The sequence below is a fragment of the Jaculus jaculus genome, chromosome 2 (assembly GCF_020740685.1).
Source record: "Jaculus jaculus isolate mJacJac1 chromosome 2, mJacJac1.mat.Y.cur, whole genome shotgun sequence".
Taxonomy (NCBI): Eukaryota; Metazoa; Chordata; class Mammalia; order Rodentia; family Dipodidae; genus Jaculus; species Jaculus jaculus.
This window is the reverse complement of record NC_059103.1, coordinates 74623086-74650558: the sequence shown is the minus strand read 5'-3', so window position 1 is coordinate 74650558 and position 27473 is coordinate 74623086. Positions and strand designations below refer to the sequence as shown.

The window sequence follows — 27473 nt, the reverse complement described above, 5'->3', positions numbered from 1 at the left end:
TCCTGATATGGAAGGTGTATTTAGTACTTCTGTTGGTGGGTAATGACCTGGTGTAATACCAGTTACCTCTTGGGATGGCTTTCGTCTCAATTATCCTGCGCTCCTGCTTGGGTCCCTCTTTGCTGCGCTGTGGGTTCAGGTAGGCTGGCTGAGTTGCTGCTCTGATCGCCTGTGCGGGGTGCTGTGTAGGTGATCTCCCTTCCCCAGGTCTCTCGTGCTTGCTGGCGCCTGCGCTGGCGGTGGGAGGGGAGGCTGTGGATATTGTCTGAAGTTCTCCTGCTGGTTCTTGTGATCCTCTTCCTCATGTGCTGCTCTGTTAGTCCCTGCCATCTGCCCTTTACTTTTCTTGAGTTTGCGAGGAGGCCTTTGTGAGTGGAGAATCTCCTCACCTGGGTCTTCCTGCAGCTCAGGCTGAGTCTTATGGGTTTGGCCCCTTGGACCTGGTTCTGCCACAGCAGGCGCCACTTCTGTCTGTGTCTGTGGTCTCTAGATGCTCTGAATCTCTCCTCCTTCTCTGCTGCAGTTGATAATTTCTTATATACCTCACCTTTTAGTAGAAGAATGTATTTTGCTGGCTTTTTTTCTTTCTTTTTTTTGGGGGGGGGTGTCTTTTCTCCCCTAGGCTGCTTTGGCATGGTTCCTACGCCTCCATCTTAACTAGAAACTCTCCAATACCTACCCTTAATAAAATTTTATTGATACCTGACTATGCCATATCGTCCATGCTGCTTTCAATGTGGGGAGGGTGGATAGTGTTGCATTAGAGACTACATGGCCACAAAGGTTTAAGTATTTCTATCTAATCCTTTAGGGAGAGTTTGCTGCCAATTTTGTGGAACCTACACTGTGATGAAAACACAGGTGCTGACTGGGGGAAGTTCTCTTTCTTTCTCTCTCTCTCTCTCTCTTTCCTTATTTATTTCAAGAGTGCAAAAGACAGAGAGACAGACAGAGAATTGGCTCCTCAGGGCCTCAGCAGCTGCAGTTGGATGCCAGACATTTGCACATCTAGTGGGCATGTGCAAACTTGCACTTCCTTACCTTTGGGCATCTGGCGTATGTGGGATCTGGAGAGTTAAACATGGGTTCTTAGGCTTTGCAGCCTTTAAGCCTTTAAGTACCTTAGTCACTAAGACATCTCTCCAGCCTATTTTTTTTCTTTTTAATATTTTTTTTATCTTTTTTTTCTTTTTTTCTTTTTTTTCCTTTTTTAATATTTTATTTACTTATTTGATAGAGGGAGAGAGAGGAAAGAGGCAGACACAAATTCCAGATGCATGCACCACTTTCTGCCTCTGCCTTTTTTAAAAAAAAATATTTATTTATTAGAATCAGAGAGAGAGAGAGGGAGAAGGAGAGAGAACGAGAGTGAGAATGGGCATGCCAGGGCTTCCAGCCACTGCAAATGAACTCCAGATGCATGCGCCCCCTTGTGCATCTGGCTTATGTGGATCCTGGGGAATTGAACCTTGGTCCTTTGGCTTTACAGGCAAACACCTTAGCCACTAAGCCATTTCACCAGCCTGCCTCTGCCTTTTTATGTGGGTACTGGAGAGTCAAATTTTTGGCTTTGTTGATAAGTGCCTTAACCACTAAGCCATCTCTCCTGGCCAAGAAGTGTTTTTATCCTATTTGTCTTTTCTAGTTCCTGGAGAAGGATTCATGTAACACAAACCTAATGAAGGCCTTGGTGAAAACACTATGTGACCCCGTGAGCATAGGTTTCAATATTGGTGACATCCAGGTTATTGACCATCTTCCCAGCATTTGTGTAAACCTCATGAAAGCACTAAAGAAGTCCCCATATAAAGGCATGTTGGAGGCTCATCTGAAAGAAGAAGTGACAGCACAGAGGTGAGCATTCAGGCCGTGCCCAGTTGTGGGATTTAATGTCCTTGCACATCCAGTGTTCCCAACAGCACAGCTGCTGTAGCTCCCACGTCCTCAAGGAAGGCTTTTGTTCATCCGTTGTTTGGAAACTAAGAGTTTGGCTAATGCCTTCCCTGCACATAGTGTGAGAACTAGCATCTGATGTGCTTGGTGCAGGCTTTTCCTTCCATCCCTGGTTAGTGCATATGAGTCTTGCCTGCTTGCTTTTCAGAATTTTCCATGACTTGAGTGCCAGGTAATTAGTGAGTTTATAATAATACACTTATATTCTCTGCATATTCTTATAACTTAATAATGTTAGCACTCATCTTGTTTTCTTTTTGTTTTTCTCATGCTCAGTGTTGAGGAGCTCTGTGGCGTTAACTTTTGTGACCCTAATACTGTCTTAGAAAGGACAAAGCTGCTGACTGTTGTGTCAGCCTGTAAACAGCTTCACAGAGCTGGCTTCTTGAATGTTATATCACCACCTCAGGTAACCTTAATCAATTTCTTTTTTACATATCTTTTAGCTTTACTATACGAATTAGTCTATATGTTTACATTCTTTCTTAAATGCTGAAATAGAAATTACATAATACTTGCTCTAAACATGTAGGTGTTTTCCCTCAGTGTAAATATGTGAGTAAATATAAGGAAAGGTGAATAAAGGATACTTGAAAATATCTATAATAACCTGAAAAACTAGGAACAAACTGCTATTATGCCTGTGTATAAGAAGATAACAAAGCTGAGTTAGACTTGTCTTAAATATTGGAAAACAACATTTGTTAACATAGGCTTTTAAATCTATTTTGTTTTGTTTTTGATTTTTTTTTTTTTAATTTTTAAAAAAAATTTTTTTAATTTATTTATTTGAGAGCGACAGACACAGAGAGAAAGACAGATAGAGGGAGAGAGAGAGAATGGGCGCGCCAGGGCTTCCAGCCTCTGCAAACGAACTCCAGACGCGTGCGCCCCCTTGTGCATCTGGCTAACGTGGGACCTGGGGAACCGAGCCTCGAACTGGGGTCCTTAGGCTTCACAGGCGAGCGCTTAACTGCTAAGCCATCTCTCCAGCCCTGTTTTTGATTTTTTGATGTAGGGTTTTGCTCTAGCCCATGCTGACCTGGAATTCACTATGTAGTCTCAGAGTGTCCTGGATCTCATAGCAATCCTACTACCTCTGCCTCCTGAGAGCTGGGAGTAAAGGTGTGTGCCACCATGCCCTACTTTAATTTTTTTTTAAATTTTTATTAGCATTTTCCATAATTATAAAAAAAGTCCCATGTTAATTCCCCCCCCCAGCTTTCCCCTTTGAAATTCCATTCTCCATCATATTACCTCCCCATCACAATCATTGTAATTTTTTTAAAAATTTTTATTTATTTGAGAGCGACAGACACAGAAAGAAAGACAGATAGAGGGAGAGAGAGAGAATGGGCACGCCAGGGCTTCCAGCCTCAGCAAACGAACTCCAGACGCATGCGCCCCCTTGTGCATCTGACTAACGTGGGACCTGGGGAACCGAGCCTCGAACCGGGGTCCTTAGGCTTCGCAGGCAAGCGCTTAACCGCTAAGCCATCTCTCCAGCCCCATTGTAATATTTTTTAAACACATTAGTCCTATTATCTATGTATTTTGGGGAGAAAGAGTATGAGAATGGGCATACCAGGGCCTCTAGATGCTGCTACAAACTCCAGACACATGTGCTACCATGTGCATCTGGCTTACATAGGTACTGGCGAATTGAACCTGGGTTCTTCAGCTTCACAGGCAAGCTCCTTCATTGCTGAGCCATCTCTCCAGCCTGGCTTTAAAAAAATCTTTTAAACTTGGTGTGGTGGTGCATACCTTTAATCCCAGCACTTGGGAGGCACAGGTAGGAGGATCTCTGTGAGTTTCAGGCCACCTTGAGACTATATAGTGCATTCCAGGTCAGTCTGGGCTAGAGTGAGACTCTACCTCAAAAAAACAAACAACAACAACAACAACAAAAAACCTTTTAATTAGAGTAGTAAAAATGTTATTTTCTTCTTTTTGTGCATGTATGGTGTATGTATATTGTAGTTACCTTCTCTTTGCTAGAACAAAACACCTGACCAGAAATAGCTTATGAGAGGAAAGGTCTATTTCAAGTGTGTAGTTTCTTTTTCTTTCTTTTTTCCTTGTCCTTTTTAATATTTTTGTTTATTTTTGATGAGAAACTGAGGGAGAGAGAGGGGAAGAGTATGGATATGTCATTGCTTCTTGCCCCTGCAAATAAACACCAGATGCATGTGCTACTTTGTGCATATGGCTTTATGTGGGTACTTGGGAATTGAACCCAAGCTGGTAAGCTTCACAAGTAAGCACCTTTAACTGTTGATCCATCTTCCCAGGTCCAGTCTTAACAGTTTCAAGGGGAATTTTCATCATGGTAGGGAGAACCTGGCATAAGCCAAAAGCTGGCTCACAATTTGTCCTATATCTGGGTGGAAGTAGTTTTAACTACTAGGCTTGAATCTGGGCTATAATCCTCAAAGTCTGTCCCAAGTGGCTCACTTCCTCTAGCAAGGCTGCACTTCCCAAAGGCTCTGCCAGTTGGAGATTCAGTATGAGACTTAATCACATACACATGAGGCTATAGAGGCCATTTCATATTCAAACCACCCCATGTATTCACATTGAAAGCCATAGAAAAATGTTGTATGTCCTTCTTTTATTGCTCCTCTGCTTGTTTCTTAGAGATATAATCTCTTGCTGAACCCAGAGGTGCTGTTTTGTGGTCTGACTGACTGGATTCTTGGGTCTCTGTTCCCTACAGGTCTGGGATCATAGGTGTGCATAGCTCTTTCTAGCTGTCTTCATGGGTGCTGTGGAGTCAAATTCAGGATAAATCAGGCTCTCGTGCTTGCATGACAAGTGTTCTTATCTGCTAAACCACCTTCGCCTGAAGTCATGTTTTTCTGTTTAATGTCTTTTCTTAGCCAGTATTTCATGTTAATTTTGTTTTAGTCCACAGCCATGCATCAGTCTATTGGCACAAGACTTCTGTCACTGGTTTATAATGGCATTGCACCAACAGAGAACAGGCAGTGCCTGCCATCATTGGACCCCAGCTGCAAGCACCTAGCCAATGGACTTCTGGAATTAGCCTTTGCTTTTGGAATAGTGGTAGGAAAAACAACTGTATACCATGCTGTCCTATTGGGGGTCATATATAACTTACTTTTGATGTGTCTCCAGAAAGTTTGAAATTTAATTAATAAGGGCTTCTCGGGCAAGTGCCTTAACTGCTATGTAATCTCCAGCCCAACATTCTTTCTTTTTTTTTTTTTTAAGGTGATTTAGTTATGTTTTTAAAATATTTTTATTAACAACTTCCCTAGTTATAAAGGATACCCCATGGTAATACCCTCCCTCCCCCTACTTACCCCTTTGAAACTCCACTCTCCATCATACGCCCTCCCCATCTCAATCAGTCTCTCTTTTACTTTTGATGTCTTTTTTTTCCTCAATTTTTATTAACATTTTCCATGATTATAAAAAATGTCCCATGGAGCCGGGCGTGGTGGTGCACGCCTTTAATCCCAGCACTTGGGAGGCAGAGGTATGAGGATCGCGTGAGTTCGAGGCCACCCTGAGACTACATAGTGAATTCCAGGTCAGCCTGGGCTAGAGTGAGACCCTACCTCGAAAAACCAAAAAAAAAAAAAAAAAAAAAAAGTCCCATGATAATACCCTCCCTCCCCCCCTACTACTTTGATGTCTTGATCTTTTCCTCCTCTTATGGTGGTCTTATGCAGGTAGTATCAGGCACCGTGAGGCCATGGATATCCAGGCCATTTTGTGTCTGGAGGGAGCATGTTGTATGGAGTCCTGCCCTTTCTTTGGCTTTTACATTCTTTCTGCCAACTCTACCGCATTAGACCCTGAGCCTTGGAAGGTGTGATACAGATATTGCAGGACTGAGCACTGCGGTCATGTCTTTCCATCACCATGATACCTTCTGAGTCGCCCCAAGGTCACTGCTATCTGAAAAGAGAAGATTCTCAACCAAAAGTGAGAGTAGCATTAATATAAAGGTGTGAACATTAACAGAAGTGCTTACTGGGCAGTTTGATAAGCATAGTATATACATTTAGGCAGACAGCAGCAGATGTTACACCCCTAGGGCTCATGACTACCCCTTTTTTAAGTTTTCAGTATCAGGGATGTATTCCCTTCCCATGGAGCGGTCCTCCAGTCCAATTCGAGGGCAGTTGGTTTCCACCATGACAGATGTGCTGCTGTTGCACCCGTTGGCTCATTTGGCCTGGCTGGCCACTTATAAGGCTTGTAGTGTCCACTGATGAGTATCTTCACTGTTGATTTCTCTTTCTCCTGTTTAACTGCATGCAGAACGGCTTATTCCAGCTTTCTGTTAACTGGTCTACATGAAGGAGGTTATCTGCTCAGTTCCAGCAGGATTTCTCAGTGGCCTTGCAGCCCAAGTATATGGAGTCTTCCGCAATAGGGTCTTACCATCTATTCCTGGTGAAGCCCAACATTCTTAAATTGAATTTTTGTATTGCTTTGTTCCAAAAGGATATAAGGCAGTGGTGGGGGGGGGGGCACATTTTGTGATTAAATGTACCTGTGTTAACAGGTGGCCTCTTCCCTGTCCTTGGTAATTCTTGGGGTTGATGGTTTGAAAGGGCCCTGGAAGATAATCTGAGAGGCACCTAAGTCACCACAGCACAAAAGTCCTCATGGCTCATTGAACTGAGCAGGGTTGGCTTCAGTCAGTGTGTTGCAGCTGAAATTTGTAACTAGCCCTGTGCATTTGCTCTTTTCTGTCCTCCTTTGCCACTTCTTCCACTGCAGGAACCTCTTTGTCTCATTGTCCACTTGATGTTCTCAGTTATATTGAAATTGCCCAAAAATACTTGGCTGTACTAGATTCTAGTCTCCAAACCACAGAAAGCTTTTTTATTTTTTATTTTTATTTTTGGAAATGTGGAAGCAGTATCATTTGAAGATTTCCGTCTCAAAATGAACCTAGAAAATAGAAGCTAATTGAAGTATGTATTAATTTTTGAGCTGTGGCTTCACATGTCAGACTCCTTCTCTTAGACTTTATTACATGCCAGCTGCCATAGGAATCTTTTGGTAACATGGTCTTCTCTTTTCTCTTCCTCAGTGTGAACACCTTGTAAGTTTGCTCCTGAATGCAGCTCTGCTGTCCACACAGTGTTTGGGCAGCTCACAGAGAAACACTAGCTTCTCCCATGGAGAATATTTCTATAGCTTGTTCTCAGAAATAATCAACAGTGAACTGTTGAAAAATTTAGATCTTGCAGTATCAGAGATCATGAAATCATCAGAGGATAACCCCAAAATGGTAACGTTTTCCTTTAACTGTATCTTTTCTTCTATAATGTTCATAAAAGAATGGTATAAAGTTGAAGTTTTATTATTTTTAAGGTTAAGTTTTATTCTTAAAATAGATTTTTTTTTTCCTGGAATGTTAAAAGGTCTTGGTAATATCTGAAAGTAAAATTCACAAAAACAAAAAATAGCCTTTATCGGTAGCTGGTAAATGTTAATGATTTTTGTTGTTGCTTTTATTTGTCTGTGATGTGTATATATGTGTGTGAGGGAGAAGCATGTCCATGCTATATAGTATGCTTGTGGAGATCAGAGAACAACTTCAAGTGTCAGCCCTCACTTTCCACCTTATTTGAAGCTGGATCTCTTGTTATTCACTACTACAGTTGCCAGAGCTAGCATGTAGACTTCTGGGAAAGTCTCCTGGCTTTACCTCCCTTCTTGCAGCAGAGACACTGTGATTATAGATGCCTTTTATGTAGGTTCTGAATATCTCAACTCAGGTACTTACACATGTATTGTTAGCACTTTGTGTATTGAACCATCTTCCCAGCTCTTGCTTTTTGTTGGTGTGTGTATATATGTGAGATGTATGTCATCGATCCATGAGTGTGTGTGCATGTGCTTCATATGCATACATGTAGAAGCCAGAGGAGGATGTCATAAGGCCTCTTTTTTCACTCTTCTACCTCATCTCCTTGAGACAGGTTTTCACTGAAACTGAAGTTCATTCACTGTTTTTTGGTTAGGCTGGCTGATCAGCAAGCTCCAGCCCTTTTCCTGTCTACCCCCTCAGCACTGTGGTTATTAAACTCAGGTCTTCATGCTTGCCAGCAGTCATTCTTACTCACTAAGCCATTTCCCCCAGCCCATTGATGAAATTGAAATACTATTTGTTCCATTTCTTCAGGCTTTCTAATTCTCTAGGCCTAACATTATAATGCACAACCTTTTAGGACATTGACTTCTGCCGGGTATAATGTTGGAGTCTCCACACTTGTCTTGTGGCCTAGCACTTTTCTTCCTACCTCCACCATATTGTCATCCATATTGTTAGAACTTTGTGTCCTTAAAGCAATGTCATGCCATCATTTTCTGCATAGTCTTGCTGTAACTCTTTGCTCTATCGTATTGATTCTTTGGAAGTCAATTGATATTTGATCAATTTGGTATTTGTTAAACTTAAAGGTTTTGAAGTATGACTAGATGCTTGTAGATAGTCAAAAACTGAGCTATTAAAAAAAGGAAAAAAAACCTGAACTATTAGAAAGACCTCTGTTTTTGAATGATCATTTTAAAGGACATGTAATTTTAAAGATGGATAAAGATCATTTTAAAGAAGAATATGTAATTCCTCTTAAGTTGAACCTTTTTTGAGAACTTTAATTTTTTTTTTAACTTTTAAACTTTTTAAAAAAAACTTATGAATATTTTTATTTATGTATTTGCGGGATTGCTGGGATTAAAGATGTGAGCCACTATATCTGGCTCCTTATCCTGTTTTGAACAAATAATTGGTAAAATGGACTCATGATGGCAAAATTATGAATTATTAACCTTATTTAGGGAGAGACTATAAATTACGAGGTTTGTTTAAGGGAAATGTATATCTAGAAGAAGGTTGGGCAGTCATACACACATGGGAGACAGAACATAGAGGCCCCTTCAAATAACAGATAGGATTAAGAAATAGTGAAGGACTCAGATCAAAGATAAATCTTACAGCTGGGCGTGGTGGTGCACACCTTTAATCCCAGCACTCAGGAGGCAGAGGTAGGAGGATCGCAGTGAGTTTGAGGCCACTCTGAGACTCCATGGTGAATTCCAGGTCATCCTGGGCCAGAGTGAGACCCTACCTCGAAAAATAAAAACAAACAAACAAACAAAAAAACAAAAAAAGATAAATCTTACATATGATTCCAAAGGATGACACAAGAAGGCAAGAAGAAAAATACTCAAGCCAAGGTAAGTATCCCCCCTCCTTCCCGGCTAGGCTGGGAAGGAGGAACAGACTCAAATGGATGTTCAGGTCAGGTCATGGGGCAAAAGGAAGAGTAGAGAGCTGGGGAGAAGAGAAGAGAGAGCCTAAGTTGAACTGTTACTCAGATAGTGCTTGTATGTTTTTGGGAAGCATTTTATGGTAGATGGCACTAGGAATTTGTGTTTTTTGATGTAGGAAGGAAACTTGTAGACATGCAGGAAGTTTAAATATTTTTAGCTTTTAAACTATTCGTTCTTCTAAGCCAGGTTTGACTGTTAGTACCCCATGTTGAGGGAGGCAGAGACAGAAGGATCTCTGAGGATCACTAGTCATCCAGTGTAACTGAAAAGGGGGAGCTCCATATTCTATGAGAGACTCTGGTAGGGAAGTAGGCAGAAGAGTGATGGAGAACACTTGACGTTCTCCTGGCTTCTGCCAAGTGTGTGCACGGGGAGTTCTCATCTGCATACATGTACATGCACCACACACATCACAACATACAATACCAAAATTAATAAATATATTAATAGATAAATTATTTAGGCTTCTGATGAACCTGATGGATTAGGAAACATGTAAAAATGGGGGTGCTGGAAAGATAACTCAGCAAGTAAGAACACTTCCTGGGCAAGCATGATGGCATCAAGGGACCAGAGACCATCTGAGTTCAATTTCTCAGCACACTCATAGGCAGCTGGACATGGCGATGCACGCCTGCAGCTCTAGTCCTGTGAAAGCAGGCCTCCAGCTCTGGATTGAGGGAGAGACTCCATCTCAAGGAACTACTTAGATGAGTGATGGAGGGGAATGACTATATTCTACTTTGGCCTCTTTGTGTCCATACTTGTGCTGCTCCATCTGCATATATATGTGCATATACCACATCATACATACTACACATACACCTCACCACATGAAAAACAATGTTCTCTTACTTCCTGTATTCCTTTCCTACAAGTCTCTAAAGTGACATAAGGTTTAATGAGAAAGGAAAAAAAGCAGCAGTCTTAAAGAGTACAGAGACTTCCAGAATGACAAAAGGCACAAAACAAAAGGACATATGTAGCACAGTTAAAGTTCCTGAGCTTCTTAGTGACATCAGAGGATTGGCAAGGCAGCCAATGTGCCCAGCAGAGTGTGAAGGAAAGCCTAGGAAGGAAACCTGATATAAAGTGAGCTTCCTGGCTGTCAGGCCCATCCTCCCTTCTCAGAAGATCAAAGGTAATGGTTCTTGAGGGGTATGAGTATCTCTTGGTATCACTGAATATAAAAACAGAAAGTAGGTGAAACCTGCATATATTTCATCTAGAGACTCGACCTTCATTCATATTGGCTTCCAGAATCCTCTCAACTAGCCATTTTCTCTCAGCAGAGTACCAGAATAGTCCAATAGACCTGAGAACATAATGATGCAGCCATCATTGCTGACTAGAAAGACTTAAAGTTTGTGAGCTGCTCCTGCCTAGCACTTTTAGTCAGTTCTTAGATGTGAACCAATAGCTGGGAATAAAGCAGGCTGCAGCAGAGATTCTTCATTGAGATGAGCACAAAGGAGGGAGGGAGAGAAAGAGAGAAGAGAAGGGAAAGAGAGAGAGAGAGAGAGAGAGTGTGTGTGTGTGTGTGGGCAACAAGAGAGTACTCATTCCTCTTCTAATGGGATTTTTATGGAAAGTGCCTAAACTAGGTGCATCATGTGATGGGATGACATCAGCAGGACCACCCTCTGCTTCTGTTTGATAATTTTTTGTGTTAAAATAATGTAGATAAACAGTGTTTTCATTTTCTAAGAATAGCTTTGAAAGGAAATTTAGTTTTATATCCATCATTATCAATATTAAGAAATTTTTTTAATCACTACAAAATTTCAGGTGAGTACCATTTTAAATGGTTTGTTAGACCAGAGCTTCAAGGATCGAGCCATTCAGAAATACCAAGGACCAAGGCTTGCTGCTACAATTCTGCAAAACTGGAAGAAGTGTGATTCATGGTGGGTCAAGGATTCTGCTCCAGAAAGTAAAATGGCAATGCTGGCCTTACTGGCAAAAATTTTACAGGTATTTAGAGAAAAAAATAAAAAGGCAATCATGTCAGTTTTTTTTCCTCTTTGTGTGTGTGTTGGAGGGGGGGAGTATATTTGGTATGTCATGTGTAGTATATGCACATGTGTGCCAATGTGTATATTGTGCCTGCATGTGTGTGCAGTTGGTAGAAGAGAACTTCAAATGCTCTTATCAGCTGTGTAATTCTTGAGACAGGGGCTCTCTTTAAATCAAGAGCTACTCTTTTCAGTCAGTCAGCCTGAGTGATTCTCTAGTTTTTATCCCATTCCCTACCCACTCTATGGACTGAGGTTACTTACGTATAACTGTGCGCAGCTTTTTATGTAGGTTGTGGGGGAATTGAACTCCAGTGATCTCAGGCTGTCCCAGGATCTTAATCTTAAGTGTAAAGCATTCTATAACTGCTGAGCCATCTTTCCAACTTCCCCATTTTTTGTATTGTTTATAGGGTCTCATGTGTCCCAGGATGACCTTGAATTCCTCCTGATCCTTCTGCCTCCACCTGAGTGCTGGGATTACAGGCTTGCCACTACCCCACCTGGTTTTTATGATACTTGAAAATGCTTTGTGCATATAAGGCGAGCTCTCTACAAACTGAATTATGTCTCAGCTGTTTTATTTTTTTTTTTAATTTTATATATTTGCAAATGTAGCTGGGGATTGAACCTAGGCCAGTAGGCTTTGCAAACAAGTGCCTTTAACTGTTGGGCCACTTCCCCAGCCCTTCAGTTGTTTTTTGAGATACAATCTCACTATACAACCCACCCCTGCCTTGAGCTTTACATCCTTTTACCTCAGCTTCTGGGGGCTGGGATTGCAGGTGTGTGTTGTGCCACCTTTTCTGGCATGTTTGTTGATTGAACATTGTAACTTGCATGTTTAAAAGTTTGGTAAAAGTTGCTTCAAAAATTTGGGCTGGAGAGATGGCTTAGCGGTTAAGCGCTTGCCTGTGAAGCCTAAGGACCCCGGTTCGAGGCTCGGTTTCCCAGGTCCCACGTTAGCCAGATGCACAAGGTGGCACGTGTGTCTGGAGTTCGTTTGCAGAGGCTGGAGGCCCTGGCACGCCCATTCTCTCTCTCTCCCTATATCTGTCTTTCTCTCTGTGTCTGTCGCTCTCAAATAAATAAATAAAAAATTTAAAAAAAATTTACTGGTATCATAAATTAATATTTTGGAGGGGCCTGGAGAGAGAGTGATACTTGCATGCAAAGCTTTTTGGCCTGAGGTCAGTTCCCCAGCACCCTTGTAAAGCTGTATGCAAAGTGGCACATGCCTGTGTGATTCCAAAAGATGATATATAACCATGGGAAGCAGAGCCAGAATTCGAAAGCCCACAGGCCAGCCAATCTGACAGAAGTCTGACAGTTCACTTGAAGTGGCAAGATACCGTCTTAAAGAATGCGGAGCACAAACTCTTTGAAGTTGTCTTGACTTCCACATGCGCATTGTGGCACATGTGCCTATATGCATGCACACACAAATAAATTCAGAAAAATTAAAAAAATATTTTGGAGAGAAAATTTACTTTTTCATGTTTTATACCATCATTATGGATGATATGTACGTGTGTGTGTGTGTGTGTGTGTGTGTGTGTGTGTGTGTGTGTGTATTGGTTTTTCGAGGTAGGGTTTCACTCTTAGTCCAGGCTGACCTGGAATAATTCACTATGTTGTCGCAGGGTGTCCTCTCACTCATGGCGATCCTCCTACCTCTGCCTCCCGAGTGCTGGGATTAAAGATGTGCGCCACCACACCTGGCTTCATTTTTATACATTTTTTAATTATACCTTTACATGCTTTATTTTAGATACTATTAAAATATTTAATTTAAGACTGAGAGATGGCTTAGCAGTTAAACGCTTTACTACAAAGTTTAAGGACCCAGGTTTGATTCTCCGGTACCTATATAAGCTAGATGCATAAAGTTGCACATGCATCTGGAGTTTGTTTGCAGTGGCTAGAGGCCCTGGAGCATCCATTCTCTCTCTTGTCTGTCTCTTTCTTTCTCAAATAAATTTTAGAAAAGTAATATATATATATATATATATATATATATATAGAGAGAGAGAGAGAGAGAGAGAGAGAGAGACAGAGACAGAGACAGAGATTTTTAATTTTTTTGGTAATTTTATTATGAGAGAGACAGAAAGAATTGGTGCACCAGGGCACCTTATAATGGTTTTTGAGGTAGGATCTCCCTCTAGCTCAGGCTGACCTGGAATTCACTATGTAGTCTCAGGGTGGCCTTCAACTCATGGCAGTTCTCCTACCTCTGCCTCCTAATGTTGGGATTAAAGGTGTGCACCACCACAACCAGCTTAATATAATTATTTATTTATTTTTATTTAATTTGAGTGAGAGAGAAAAAAAATGGCAGGGGTACTTCAGGGCCTTCAGCCGCTGCAAACAAACTCCATTCACATGTACCACCTTGTATATCTGACTTATGTGGGTCCTGAGTACTAGAACCTGGCTCCTTTGGCTTCGCAGGCAAACACCTTAACCACTAAGCCGTCTCTCCAGTTCCTATTTTTTTTAATTATTTATTTATTTATTTATTTGAGAGCGACAGACACAGAGAGAAAGACAGATAGAGGGAGAGAGAGAGAATGGGCGCGCCAGGGCTTCCAGCCTCTGCAAACGAACTCCAGATGTGTGCGCCCCCTTGTGCATCTGGCTAACGTGGGACCTGGGGAACTGAGTCTCGAACCGGTGTCCTTAGGCTTCACAGGCGAGTGTTTAACTGCTAAGCCATCTCTCCAGCCCTCTCCAGTTCCTTTTTTTTTTTTTTTTATTTTATTTATTTGAGAGCGACAGACACAGAGAGAAAGACAGATAGAGGGGGAGAGAGAGAGAATGGACGCGCCAGGGCTACCAGCCTCTGCAAATGAACTCCAGATGCGTGCACCCCCTTGTGCATCTGGCTAATGTGGGACCTGGGGAACCGAGTCTCGAACTGGGGTCCTTAGGCTTCACAGGCAAGCGCTTAACCGCTAAGCCATCTCTCCAGCCCTCCAGTTCCTATTTTTATGTTTTAAGAAATACAGTGACACAGGAGCTGGAGAGATGGCTTATTGGTTAATTCACTTGCCTGCAAAGCCTAAGGACCCAGATTCAATTCCCTAGTACCCATGTTAGGCAGATACACACGGTGGCACACGGAACTGGAGCTAATTTGCAGTGGCTAGAGGCCCTGGTATACCCTTTCTCTCTCAAATAAATGAATAATTAAAATATTTAAAAAACTTTCTCTCTCAAATAAATGAATAATTAAAATATTTAAAAAATATATTGACACAGAGAAAGTGGGCATGCCAGGGCTGCTTGTTACTTCAAATGAACTCCAGATTCCTGCGCCACTTTGTGTATCTGGCTTTATATGACTGGGGAGTCAAGCCTAGACTGATAGGCTTTGCAAGCAAGTGCCTTTAGCCAGTGAGTCATCTCTCCAGCCCCAAAGATTTGTGTGTGCATATGTATGTATGTGTGTCTTTCCATTGCAAATGAATACTAGACATATATACTACTTTTGTGTCTGGCTTTATGAGGGTGTTGGGGATATGGACTTGGCAGGCCTTGCAAGCCAGCACCTTTAAATTTTGAGCCTAGTCCTCAACATAGTTTAGAATAAGGGGAGGCTGGGAAGATGGCTCAACAGATAACAACACTTGCTTGCAAAGCTACTAGCCCTGATTCTATTTTCAAGTCACTCACATAAGGCAGACCTAAGCATCTGGTGTTTGGTTTGAGGTGGGAAGAAAGACCCCTGGCATCACACACACGCTTACACACACACGCACACACACACACATACACACCACGTGCAAGTAAACAAAATTAATAATATATCATAATAATCTTGTTGGAAGTATTTTTGAAGCTCTAGAACAAATCCGCAAAGTCTGAAAGTTAAATATTTGAAAATATGTTAAAGAATTTTGCGACATAACAAAACTGTCATGTTTTTATCTTCTTTCCTTTAGATTGATTCATCTGTGTCTTTTAATACAAATCACAGTTCATTTCCTGAAGTCTTTACAACATATTCTTATCTACTTGCAGATACAAAGTTGGGTCTACACTTAAAGGTATGTGACTTTAAAACATTTTTGGGGGCACAGTGGGTTAAAGCACTTGATTGCAAAGCCTCTCCCCACCCAGGTAAACATGTGGAGCCAGATGAACAAAGTGGCACATGCATCTGGAATTCATGTGCAGCAATAAGAGCCCTGGCATGTCCATACTCTCTGTGTCCCTCTCCTTGGAAGTAAATAAAATAAAAATATTTTAGAGCCGGGCGTGATGTCACATGCCTTTAATCCCAGCACTCGGGAGGCAGAGGTAGGAGGATTGTGTGAATTCAAGTTCATCCTGAGATGACATAGTGAATTCCAGGTCAGCCTGAGCTAGAGTGGGACCCTATCTTGAAAAATAAAACAAACAAATAAATAAACAAAATATATAGATATAAAATACTGTTTTTGAGCTAGGCATGGTGGCTCATGCCTATAATTCCAGCACTTGATAGGCTCAGGTAGGAGATCATGTGAGTTCTAGGCCAGCCTGGGTTGCAGAGTGAGTTCCAGGTCAGCCTGGCCTAGAAGAGTAAGATTCTACCTTAAAAAAACAACAAAACAAAACAAAAGGATTTTCGTTAAAAAAAAAAATTCTTTTTCTTGGGTTGGGGAGATTGTAGAGTGAATAAAGTACTCACTGCTCAAACCTGAGTAGCTGAATTCAACCAACCTTAGACTTCATATAAAAAGCTGGAAGCCATTGCAGGCTCTGTAATCCTTGCATCCTGATAGTGAGACAGGAGTTGGACATGGGAGGATTCCTGGAAACTCACAGTGACAAGTGCAGCAAAGAGCAATAATAGAGCAAAATCTCACAGCAGAGCCAGATTAGAGAGAGAAACTCTACCTTAGATGAGGTACCAAGGTGAGAACTGACCTGAAAGTGCCCCTCTGACCTCACATACACGCTATGGCACACGAGGTCCTGCTCTGTCTCACAAACACACACACAATGTTTTTCTTTATAATTTTTAAAAATATTTTATTTATTTGAGAGAAAGAGAGGCAGGCAGAGAGAGAGAGAAAGAGGCAGATAGAGTGACTGGGTACATCAGGGCCTCTAGCCACTATAAACAAACTCCATACACATGCGCCACCTTGTTCATCTGGCTTGACATGATTACTAGGGCTTATGTGGGTACTGGGGAAATCAAACCTGGGTCCTTTGGCTTCACAGGTAAGCACCTTAACCACGAATCCATCTCTCCAGACCCCCCCCCCAAAAAAAAAAATCATGGAAAGTTTCTAACTTGACAAAAATAGTGAGGTTAGCACAATCAACCTTCATGTACCTGTCAGCTATTTTGTTAGCCTGCAGTATTATGTAGGCAGATTCATTTAACAGAACAGCACCTTCTACTTAAGGAGACAGACCCTAGGCTTCACTTTATCCCATCTGTACAGGCTTTAGTATGTCTCTTCATAGTATCATACCTGAAAAATTATTGTTGTATACCTGTGATTTAATTTGGAATTTTAGGTTTGCTATAGTAATTTTAAGTTATTTATCACTTTTTTCTCTTAATACCTCTTGAATTTTTTAGGTGGGGCAAGGAAAGCAATTTTAAAGTTCTATGATTTAGGTCTATTAATATGATTTTAAGGCTGGAGAGATGACTGAGCAGTTAAAGGCACTTTCTTGCAAAGCTTGGCAGCCCAGGTTCGATTCTCCAGTACCCACATAAAGCCAGATGCACAAAGTGGCATGTGTATCTGTAATTGATTTACAGTGGCTAGAGGTCCTTGTACGCCCATACTCACTCTGTGTCTGCCTCCTTTTTTCTCTCAAATAAATAATAAAAATTTTTTTTTTAAATGTGACTTTGATAGAAAAGAGACTAGTTGGAAAAAAGGGATTCAATGGAGGGAGGAATTTGAAAGGAGGAAAAGGGAGGGTAGTGGGAGAAGATTATAATTATGGTATGTATATATATGCGTGTCTGTGTATATATATATATATGTTTTTTTATTTTTATTTATTTACTTGAGAGCGATAGAGTGAAAGAGGCAGAGAGAGAGAATGAGTGCTCCAGGGCCTCCAGCCACTGCAGACGAACTCCAGATGCATGTGCCCCCTTGTGCATCTGGCTAACGTGGGTCCTGGGGAATCGTGCATCGAACCAGGGCCCTTAGGCTTCACAAGCAAGCGCTTAACCGCTAAGCCATCTCTCCAGCCCTGTGTGTGTATATATATAATATATATTACATACATATATATATGGAGAGGGAGAGGGTTGTTAAGAAAAAGTTAAAAAATAAAAGGCAAAATGTGATCTTGATGTAAACTTACTTTTAAAAAAATGAATAAAGGGATCATTTGTTGTTGTTTCCCCTTTGTCCAAATGAAAACGTCTTGCAATTTAATTTAAGAAATTCAAGGGAAACCAGAATCAACACTTAGGTCCTCTTAAGCTCACTCACTATGAAGTTCTGAGGTAATTCTACAAACAAGCATTTGTAACTTACCTTGTATGTTATTCAGCCATTCTTCCCACATAAAATTTGAATAGAACATTTCTAATATGATTTTGTTTGTAGAAGGAAAAGCCACATGCAGAGTCATTTGCAAAGGTGTGTGTATGTGTGTAAAATCCCAGATCAACCCACTGACCTTGAGTTAAAGCTAAGGCACACAGTTACATTTAGATTGGCTTTTGTTGAATCCACATAGTGCTGTATTTACAGTCTTTAGAGAGCATTGTCTATAAGCCATAACTAGTGATTTCTGTTTATCTGCATTGCTTCACAGGGCCAAGCTGTCATTCTTCTTCCATTCTTTACCAATGTGACAGGAAGCCATCTGGATGACCTAAAGGGTATTCTTGAAAAGTTCATCATTTGTAATTTTCCTATGCAGTCTAATGAGTTTCCTCCTGGAACCCTGAGGTACAATAATTATGTGGACTGCATGAAGAAGGTTTGTTGTAGTATCAACATCAAATGGTTGATTGAGTGCATTTTGTTTATTTTTTAAAATTTACTTTTAACCAGTACACCTGAACAAAAAAATGAACATATTAATGGGACATCATGTAATGTTTAAATACAGGCATATATGTGTAAAGTCAAGTTAAAGATGTATTTATCTCCTTAAACATGTATAATTTCTTTATGATAAAGACTTTCAAACTCCTGTCTTCTATCTTTTCAGATGTAGAGTACATCATTGTTTCTTTGTCATCTTCCTGCACACCAGACTCTCTTGCTTTTAGTTAAATATAGTCATCAGCATTTCCCCATGGTAGGCATGGTGGCACAGCCTTCAAACCCTTCGCTTGGGAGGCATGGGTAGGAGGATCACTGTGAGTTCAAGTCCAGCCTGAAACTACATAGTGAAGTCCATGTCAGCCTGTGCTAGAGCGAGACCCTACCTTAAAAAACAAAAACCCAAACAAACAAAACATCTCCCATGTGCCAACTGCTCAAACTCCTCCATTGTCCTGAGCTTTTGGTAACCACTACCCTCAACTTACGTGGGGTCAGATTTTTAGATTTTACGTGAGAGAAATCATGTATGTATCTTTCCATGCCTTGATAAGATTTGAGCTACTTTGTACATATATCACTTTTTTCCTTTTCATTCAGTAGTTTGACTGTTTTCATTTCTTAGCTATTGTGAATAGTAATGCAGTAAATATGGGAATGCAGATGTCTATATATTGCTTTTATTTCAGTTGGATATATTTACACATCAGTAGTATTACTGGATCGTATGATAGTCTTTCTGCAGTAACATTTTTTGAGGAACCTCTATTGTTCATATATATATATAGTTACAGCACTAATTTAAATTCCAACCCACAGGGTGCAAGGATTCTCTTTTCTGCCTGTCTTCTTATGATTTTGATTTGCATTTCTGTGATGATCATTGATATTGATCATTTTTTCGTATATTTTTTGGATATTGGTATGTTTTTATAAATGTCTGTTTAGTGGCTAAAGAGATGGCTTAGCAGTTAAGGTGCTTGCTGGCAATGTCAAAGGACCCAGGTTTGATTGCCCAGTACCCATGTAAAGCCAGATATACAAGGTGACACATGCATCTACAGTTTGTTTGCAGTGATTAGAGGCATTGGCCTACCCATTCTCTCTCTACCTGCTTCTTTCTCTCTCCCCCTTTCAAATAAATAAATACAAATAAAATATTTTTAGAAAGAAAGCTATTAAAAATAAAACATAACCAATAAGTAAACAAAACACAACATTTGGATGGTGCTGATAATGAGGCCACTTTTTTTTTTTAATTTTTAGTTTCTAGATGCATTGGAATTATCTCAGAGTCCCATATTGTTTCAATTGATGACAGAAATTCTTTGTCGGGAGCAGCAACATATTATGGAAGAATTGTTTCAAGCCACTTTCACAAAGATTGCTAGGTGGTAAGTCATTTTTAGTCTGGAATCCCAAGAGTCAGACACATGTTATTTCTGGGAAAATTATCTTTGTTCCCCTTCTACTCTCCCAAAAAGTGTCAGTTGTAATCATATCTTACAACTGTTTTGTTGTTGTTTTCATTTTCTTTGAAACAGACTTTTATCATGAAAAATTTCAGACATATTTAATGCTGAAGAAAGACTACAAATTAGGCTTCACATGGAAGAAATGTTTTCCCAGCTTCATTGCCTCTTCATCTTTTCTGTTTCACTTGTGATTGTTTTAAAGCTGATCTTAGGTGCCTTGTCATTCTATTTCTAAATTCTTCTGTTTATGTCTCTTAATTCTATATTCATATTTCTCCTGTGACCTTAAGGGCTCTTGAAACTTTAAACATTTGAATTTTGATCTAAGCATCAGTTGCTTTTTCATTATTGAAGAAGTTAGACATTTCTACAGTGTCTTTATTCTGGATTTATCTGATCCTTTCCCATGTTTTTCATTAACTTCTTTTTTTTCTCAATTTTTATTAACATTTTCCATGATTATAAAAAATATCCCATGGTAGTACTCTCCCTCTACTCCCCCCCCACACACTTTCTCCTTTGAAATTCCATTCTCCATCATATTGTCTAGCTCTTGTCTCTTACAGTAAATTGAAAAGCATATTTAGGGGCTGGGGCAATAGCACAGTCAAATCCATGAGACAATCTCAGTACTGGGAAGACAGAGACAGATGCATCCATAGAACTCACTGGTCAGCCAGTCTAACCTAATTAATTACCCTGTCTTGGGCTGGAGTGATGGCTCAGCAGTTAAAGACACTTGATTGCAATGCCTGGTGGACTGGATTTAATTCCCTAGTACCCACATAAAGCCAGATCCACAAAGTAGAACATGAGTCTGGAGTTCATTTGCAGTGGCAGGAGGCCCTGGCATGCATATTCTCTCTTTCAAATAAATAAGTACCTAATTAAAAAGACCCTGTCTCAAAAGGAGGTGGTTAGCACACCTGAGGAATGACACTGTATGTTGTCTCTTGACTTCCACATGTGTATGCCCATGCATTCCACACATGCATTTAATACACATATACAACTCATTTAGATTCAGGTTCAAATTTTGATGAGGTTACTTCATGGCATGTGAAAGCACCTGGAATATGCTAGTGCTACTTTTTGTGATGCTATGGTTGGCAAGCCATATTCTTGAGAACATTTTCCTAGAGGTTTTCCTATCTATTTACATTAGTTGTTCAAATATACGTTATTTCATTAAGAGTTGCATGTAGCCACTTGTTTCTTTTAACCCTTCTAAATTTAGTTGGTAGAATTATACTATGAAGAAGAGCTTGCTGTCATGACTCATGCCAGGGCCTTCAGCCATTGCAAATGAACTTCAGATGCATGTGCCACTTTGTGCAGCTGGTTTACATGGATCCTGGGGAGTTGAATCTGGGTCCTTTGACTTTTTTAAAAAAAATTATTTTTACTTATTTGTTTTAGAGACAGAGAGGCAAGCAGGCAGAGAGAGAGAGAGAGAGAATGGTTGTGCTAGGACCTTCAGACAGTGCAAATGAACTCCAGATGTGTGCACCACCTTGTGTATCTGGCTGGCTTATATGGGTCCTGGGGAATCAAACCTGAGTCCTTTGGCTTTGCAGGCAAGTGCCTCAACTGCTAAACCATCTCTCTAGCCTGTGTTTGTTGATTTTTATTTTTATTTATTTTTTTAAAAATTTTTATTTATTTATTTATTTATTTGAGAGCGACAGACACAGAGAGAAAGACAGATAGAGGGGGAGAGAGAGAGAGAATGGGCGTGCCAGGGCTTCCAGCCTCTGCAAACGAACTCCAGACACGTGCGCCCCTTTGTGCATCTGGCTAACGTGGGACCTGGGGAACCGAGCCTCGAACCGGGGTCCTTAGGCTTCACAGGCAAGCGCTTAACCGCTAAGCCATCTCTCCAGCCCTGTTGATTTTTATTTTTATTTATTTATTTATATTTTAAAATTTTTTATTAGCATTTTCCATGATTATAAAAAAGTATATCATGTTTGTTGATTTTTAAAGTAAGTGCTTAATAGCATCACTGCTACATTTTTTTTTCTTTTTCTTTTTCTTTCTTTTTTTTTTTTTTAAATTTATTTTAGGAAAGGTCTTATTCTAGTCCAGGCTGACCTGTAATTCACTATGTATTCTCAGGCTGGCCTTGAACTCCTAGTTTTCCTGTCCCCACTGCCCTCCCTCCCCCTTCTTTATAATTTAATTACTTAATTTATTGAGAGAGAGAGGGGAGAGAAGAAGAGGGAGAAAGAGGGAGGGAGAGAGAATGGGTACTCCAGGGCCTTTAGATACTACAAACAGACTCCAGATGTATGCACCATCATGTGCATCTGGCTTATGTGGGTCTGAGTAAATGAACCTGGGTCCCTAGACTTTGCAGACAAATGCATTAACCTCTAAGCCATCTCTCCAGCTCCATTGAAGTTACTTTAAAAAAAAATGATTTACTAGCTGGGTGTGGTGGTGCATGCTTTTAATTCCAGCACCTGGGAGGCAGAGGTAGATTCACAGTGAATTTGAGGCCACCCTGAGACTACATAGTGAATTCTAGGTCAGCTTGGGCTAGGCTAGTGCAAAACCCTAAAACAAACAAGACAAAAAAGTCTTAACAATTAAAACATGACATACTGAAGAATGAAAGAAAGATTATACACATAGACAAGTGAGAATGCACCCCAAAGCAGGACACATGTAGGAAAATACCCAGGCAGAAAGATGTACCTCCGCACTCCCAGCAATGTTGGGAAGAGGGAGTGAGAGAGAGAGAAGCTGGTGTTCAGGCCAAGCCACAGGAAGAAGAGTTTATGGTTATGTTCCTTTATACAGATCAGACATCTAGTTAATGTAAGGTGTATAAGCAAAGAATTGATAGGTTTGTAGGCTCAAGGGTCTGACTTGGGAGGGGCCAGCCCACCCAAGTTGAGCCAAGGAAGAAGGAGGAAGTTCATGCTAGGGAGTGTTGCTTACAGCCATTTTAGACAACCCTGGATTAGACACAGGTCTTCATAGTTCTACCGCTGAGTGGCATCTCCTTGTTCTCTCTTTGGGCTTCTGTTCCAGGGTGACCATACGCATTTTCTGTGCTGTGTGTACTTGAGGTGTGCAACATTTGTATACCTAAATTTATTTTAAAGATAAGCCAAAGCCGGGCGTGGTGGCACATGCCTTTTAATCCCAGCATTTGGGAGGCAGAGGCAGGAGGATCACCATGAGTTCAAGGCCACCCTGAGACTACATAGTGGATTCCAGGTCAGCCTGTGCTAAAGTGAGACCCTACCTCGAACCCCCCCCCCAAAAAAAAGATAAACTGAAATGCACATAGACAAGCATTGACATACGATATTATGTATTTCTTTTTTCCCCTGTTTTATTTGTTTTTTTAAAAGTTTTTCTTATTGACAACTTCAATAATTACAGACAATAAGCCATGCTAATTCCCTTCCCCCACTTTCCCCTTTTCAGCTCCACTCTCCATCATACCCCTTCCTCCTCTCAATCAGTCTCTTTTATTTTGATGTCATCCTTTTTCCTCCTATGATGGTCTTGTGTAGGTAGTGTCAGGCACTGCGAGGGCATAGATACCCAGGCCATTTCATGTCTGGAGGAGCACATTGTAAGGAGTCCTACCCTTGCTTTGGCTTTTACATTCTTTCAGCTGCCTCTTCCGCTATGGACCCTGAGCCTTGGAAGGTGTGACAGAGATGTTTCAGTGTTGAACACTCTTCTGTGACTTTTTAGCACAATGGTGCCTTCTGAGTAATCCCAATGTTACCACCATCTGAAAAGAGAAGTTTCTCTAACTAAAACTGAAGAGTTGCTAAAAAATTTTTTTAGATATTTGAGGATTTTTGTGCATCCAAATGAATTTTAGGATTGTTTTTATTTCCATGAAGAATGCCATTGGAATTTTGATGGGGATTGCATTAAATTTGTAGATTGTTTTTGGTAAGATTGCCATTTTCACAACATTGATCTTCCAATCCAAGAACCTAGGATATCTTTCCATTTCCTAGTGTCTTCTACAATTTCTGCCTTGTTTTAAAGTTTTTTTAAAAAAAATTTCTTTTGTTCATTTTTATTTATTTATTTGAGAGCAACAGAGAAAGAGGTAGGCAGAGAGAGAGAGAGAGAGAGAGAAGGAGGGAGAGGGAGAGAGAGAGGGAGGGAGAGGGAGGAAGAGAGAGAGCGCATACCAGGGCCTCAAGCCATTGCAAACAAACTCCAGATGCATGTGACCCCTTGTGCATCTGGCTAATGTGGGTCCTGGAGAAACGAGCCTCGAACCAGGGTCCTTAGGCTTCATAGGTAAGTGCCTTAACCGCTAAGCCATCTCTTCAGCCCTGTTTTAAAGTTTTTGTTGTAGAGATCCTTTACTTCTTGGTTAAGTTTATTCCAAGGTACTTTTTGTTTTTTGATGCAATTATGAATAGGATTCATTCCCTGATTTCATTCTCAGTGTGTTTATTGTTAGCATATAGGAAGGCTACTGATTTCTGTGTGTGTGTGTGTGTGTGTGTGTGTGTGTGTGTGTGTGTGTGTGTTTTGTATCCTGCTACATTGCTGTAAGTGTTTATCAGCTCTAACAGTTTGCTGGTTGAGTCTTCAGGGTCCTTTATGTATAGAACCTATCATCTGTAAATGATGATAACTTGATCTCATCCTTTCCAGTTTGTATCCCTTTTATGTGTGTCTCTTGCCTTATTGCTATGTCTAAGACTTCAGTACTACATTAAATAAAAGTGGGGACAGTGGACACTCTTGTCTTTTTTCTGATTTTAGTGAAAAAGCTTCAAGGTTTTCCCCATTTAATATTATGTTGGCTTTAGGTTTATCATAAATAGCCTTTATTATATTGAGATATGTTCCTTCTATTCCCAGTCTCTGTAGGACTTTTATCATGAAGGGATGTTGGATTTTGTCGAATGCTTTTTCTGTATCTAATGTGATCATGTGATATTTGTCCTTCAGTCCATTGCCTCTCCCCAATACCTGACTGCTGCTCCCAGATATTCAATATGACCAGATTTGAGAGGAAGTAAAACAATTATTTCATTAGGATTCAGATTTGTCTTCAAGATTTTGGGGAATGAATAGAACAAAATGTTTCATGTACTGATGAATTTTGTACTTCATGGCTTTTGTATATCTAATCTTTTTGTTTTTATATTTCATAACCATTAGCATTTAGCTTTTATAAAATAGAACCCTAAAATACTTGTTCAAAGCACATCATTGTCTACATGATTGAATCTCTCTCTCTTTTTGTTTTTAGGAGTCCATGTGACACACAATTGGGCCTTCTAGAAAGTGTGTATAGCATGTTCCAGAAGGATGATCTACTTTCACCTGTCACTCGCCAAGCATTTGTAGATCGCTCTCTGCTCACCGTACTGTGGCATTGCAGCTTGGATGCTCTGAAGAAGTTCTTTTGCAAAATTGTAGCTGAAGCCATTGATATGTTGAAGTCCAGGTTTTCAAAGGTATATTACACTTGGTGGTAACGAAAATGGACAGATTTTTCATTTCTTCAGACACTATGTATTCACTCAGTTAGGTGGGCTCTTGTTCAAGTATCATTTTTCTATGCATATCATAATTCATGCCACTTTCCTTTGGCTGCTGTCAAAACTGACTGCTACATTGATGGCTTAGAATTGCATAACTTTACTCCTTTCACATTGTTGGAAACAGGTATTCAGTCAGTTACTCTGAGCCAAAAACCACAGAGTTGCCCAACCATACTTTGTGGAGGCTTATGTCGAAAAACCTTTCCTTTCCTTTTCTAGCCCCAGTTGGCTGTGGCATTCCTATCTCTGCCTCATGAGTCACATTGCCTTTTTCTGTGTGTCTAATCTCCTTCTTTCTCCCCTGCCTAATATTTCATTTAAGAATGAGCGCAATAAATAATAAAAAACCATAAAAGTCTGTACATCTCATAATTATTTTCAACTTAATTATGTCTGTAGAGCATTTTTTTTTTTTTTTGGTCATATGAGAAGGTTACATTCACAGAGTCCAGGGATTAGCTATCATTTGGATAATTTTTGTGCAGTAGGGGTAGAGATATCATTTATTTTCTTTAAGAATCCTATTTGGGAAATAGTATAAATATCCCAAATGAAACATTATGAATGAAATTGTCATAAAAGTTAAAAATTTATAGTTTAATATTTTTGTTTTTTGAGGTATGGTTTCACTGTAGCCTAGGCTACTGGAATTCACTATATAGTCTCAGGGTGGCCTTGAACCCATGGCGATCCTTCTACCTCTGCCTCCTAAGTGGTGAGATTAAAGGCATGTTCCACTGTGCCCAGCCTAATATTTTGGGTTTTTACCTGCTGGTTCCATTGCTTCAGTGAGACTTATGGCAAACCCTGAGCATCTAGACATTCTGTGTTAATTCCTGTCTCACCTAATATCAATATTATATCCATATTGGCAACTCTGCACGATAGAGGACCTTAGAGCACTCTCATGTTGAAGTGATTTAGCATCTTTGTTAAGATTATTTTCTACCTAAAGGTCATTCCACATTACATTTGCTATTTTGAATAGAATTTTTGTCATGTTTGATAAAGCCAAAGACAGTTGTATGTTTTTTTTTTCCTAAGCTAAATGAATTTACCTTCAATACTCAAATCACCAAGAAGATGGGTTATTATAAGATGCTAGATTTGATGTATTCTCGTCTCCTGAAAGATGATGTTCACTCTAAAGAATCTAAAATTAATCAAGCATTCCATGGTTCCTGTGTTACAGAAGGAAATGAACTCACAAAGACACTTATCAAGTATGAGTTTACTTAATTTTGGATTGTATTTGGTTTGTTAATAGTTTGGATGCATATATGTTTACACATGTCTACAATGTGAGTTAAATGTCTTATATAAGTACTAAACTCACAGTTATTTTGTTGTACTTTTAATATACAAGGTACTTAAATATACTTTAGTGTGTTGTTGGACAAAAGATGTCTTATCCCATACTTATAAAATTCTTATTCGCTGGTCGTGGTGGTGCATGCCTTTAATTCCAGCACTTGGGAGGCAGAGGTAGGAGGATTGCTGTGGTTTGGGGCCACCCTGAGACTACATAGTGAGTTCCAGGTCAACCTGGGCTAGAGTGAAAATCTACCTTGAAAAACCAAAAAAAAAAAAAAAAAAAATCTTATTTATTTATTTATTTGCATGTGTGTATGTGTATATGTGCAATAGGGTCTCTTGCTGATATAAAAAATGCCATTTTTTGTATCTGGCTTTATGTGGGTACTGGGGGATTGAAAACTAGTTGGCATGCTTTACAAACAACTACCTTTAACTGCTGAGCCACCTCTGCACCCTCCTACTCTTAAATATGTGTTTTTCAATCTGTAGCCCCATGCTGATCTGGAACTTAGGGTGTTCCACTTACCTTAGCTTCCTGAATGCTAGGATTAAAAGGATGTGCCATCATACCTGACCAATACTTACCTTTTTTGTTTTTTTGAGGTAGGGTCTTAATCTAGCCCAGGTTGACCTGGAATTCGCTATGTAGTCTCAGGGTGGCCTGGAACTCACAGCAGTCCTCCTACATCTGCCTCATGAGTGCTGAGATTAAAGGCATGCACCACCATGCCTGGCTATTTTTTATTCTTATTTATTTATTTGCAAGTAGAGAGAGAGAATGAGTGGACATTCCAGAGCCTCTAGCTACTGCAAATG

General features: G+C 40.2%; 1 protein-coding gene across 1 annotated transcript in view; it reads left to right on the top strand.

The window, feature by feature from the left end:
• Prkdc (protein kinase, DNA-activated, catalytic subunit) overlaps positions 1 to 27473 on the top strand; it is a 263909-nt gene that overhangs the window by 95475 nt on the left and 140961 nt on the right. Inside the window, exons 32-41 of the mRNA XM_045144399.1 lie at positions 1646 to 1854; positions 2230 to 2362; positions 4864 to 5022; positions 7031 to 7231; positions 11068 to 11253; positions 15242 to 15346; positions 18084 to 18251; positions 19586 to 19713; positions 25046 to 25253; positions 26385 to 26563. Of these exons, the coding sequence (XP_045000334.1) occupies positions 1646 to 1854; positions 2230 to 2362; positions 4864 to 5022; positions 7031 to 7231; positions 11068 to 11253; positions 15242 to 15346; positions 18084 to 18251; positions 19586 to 19713; positions 25046 to 25253; positions 26385 to 26563 (1676 nt within the window). The remainder of the gene's footprint in view (positions 1 to 1645; positions 1855 to 2229; positions 2363 to 4863; positions 5023 to 7030; positions 7232 to 11067; positions 11254 to 15241; positions 15347 to 18083; positions 18252 to 19585; positions 19714 to 25045; positions 25254 to 26384; positions 26564 to 27473) is intronic.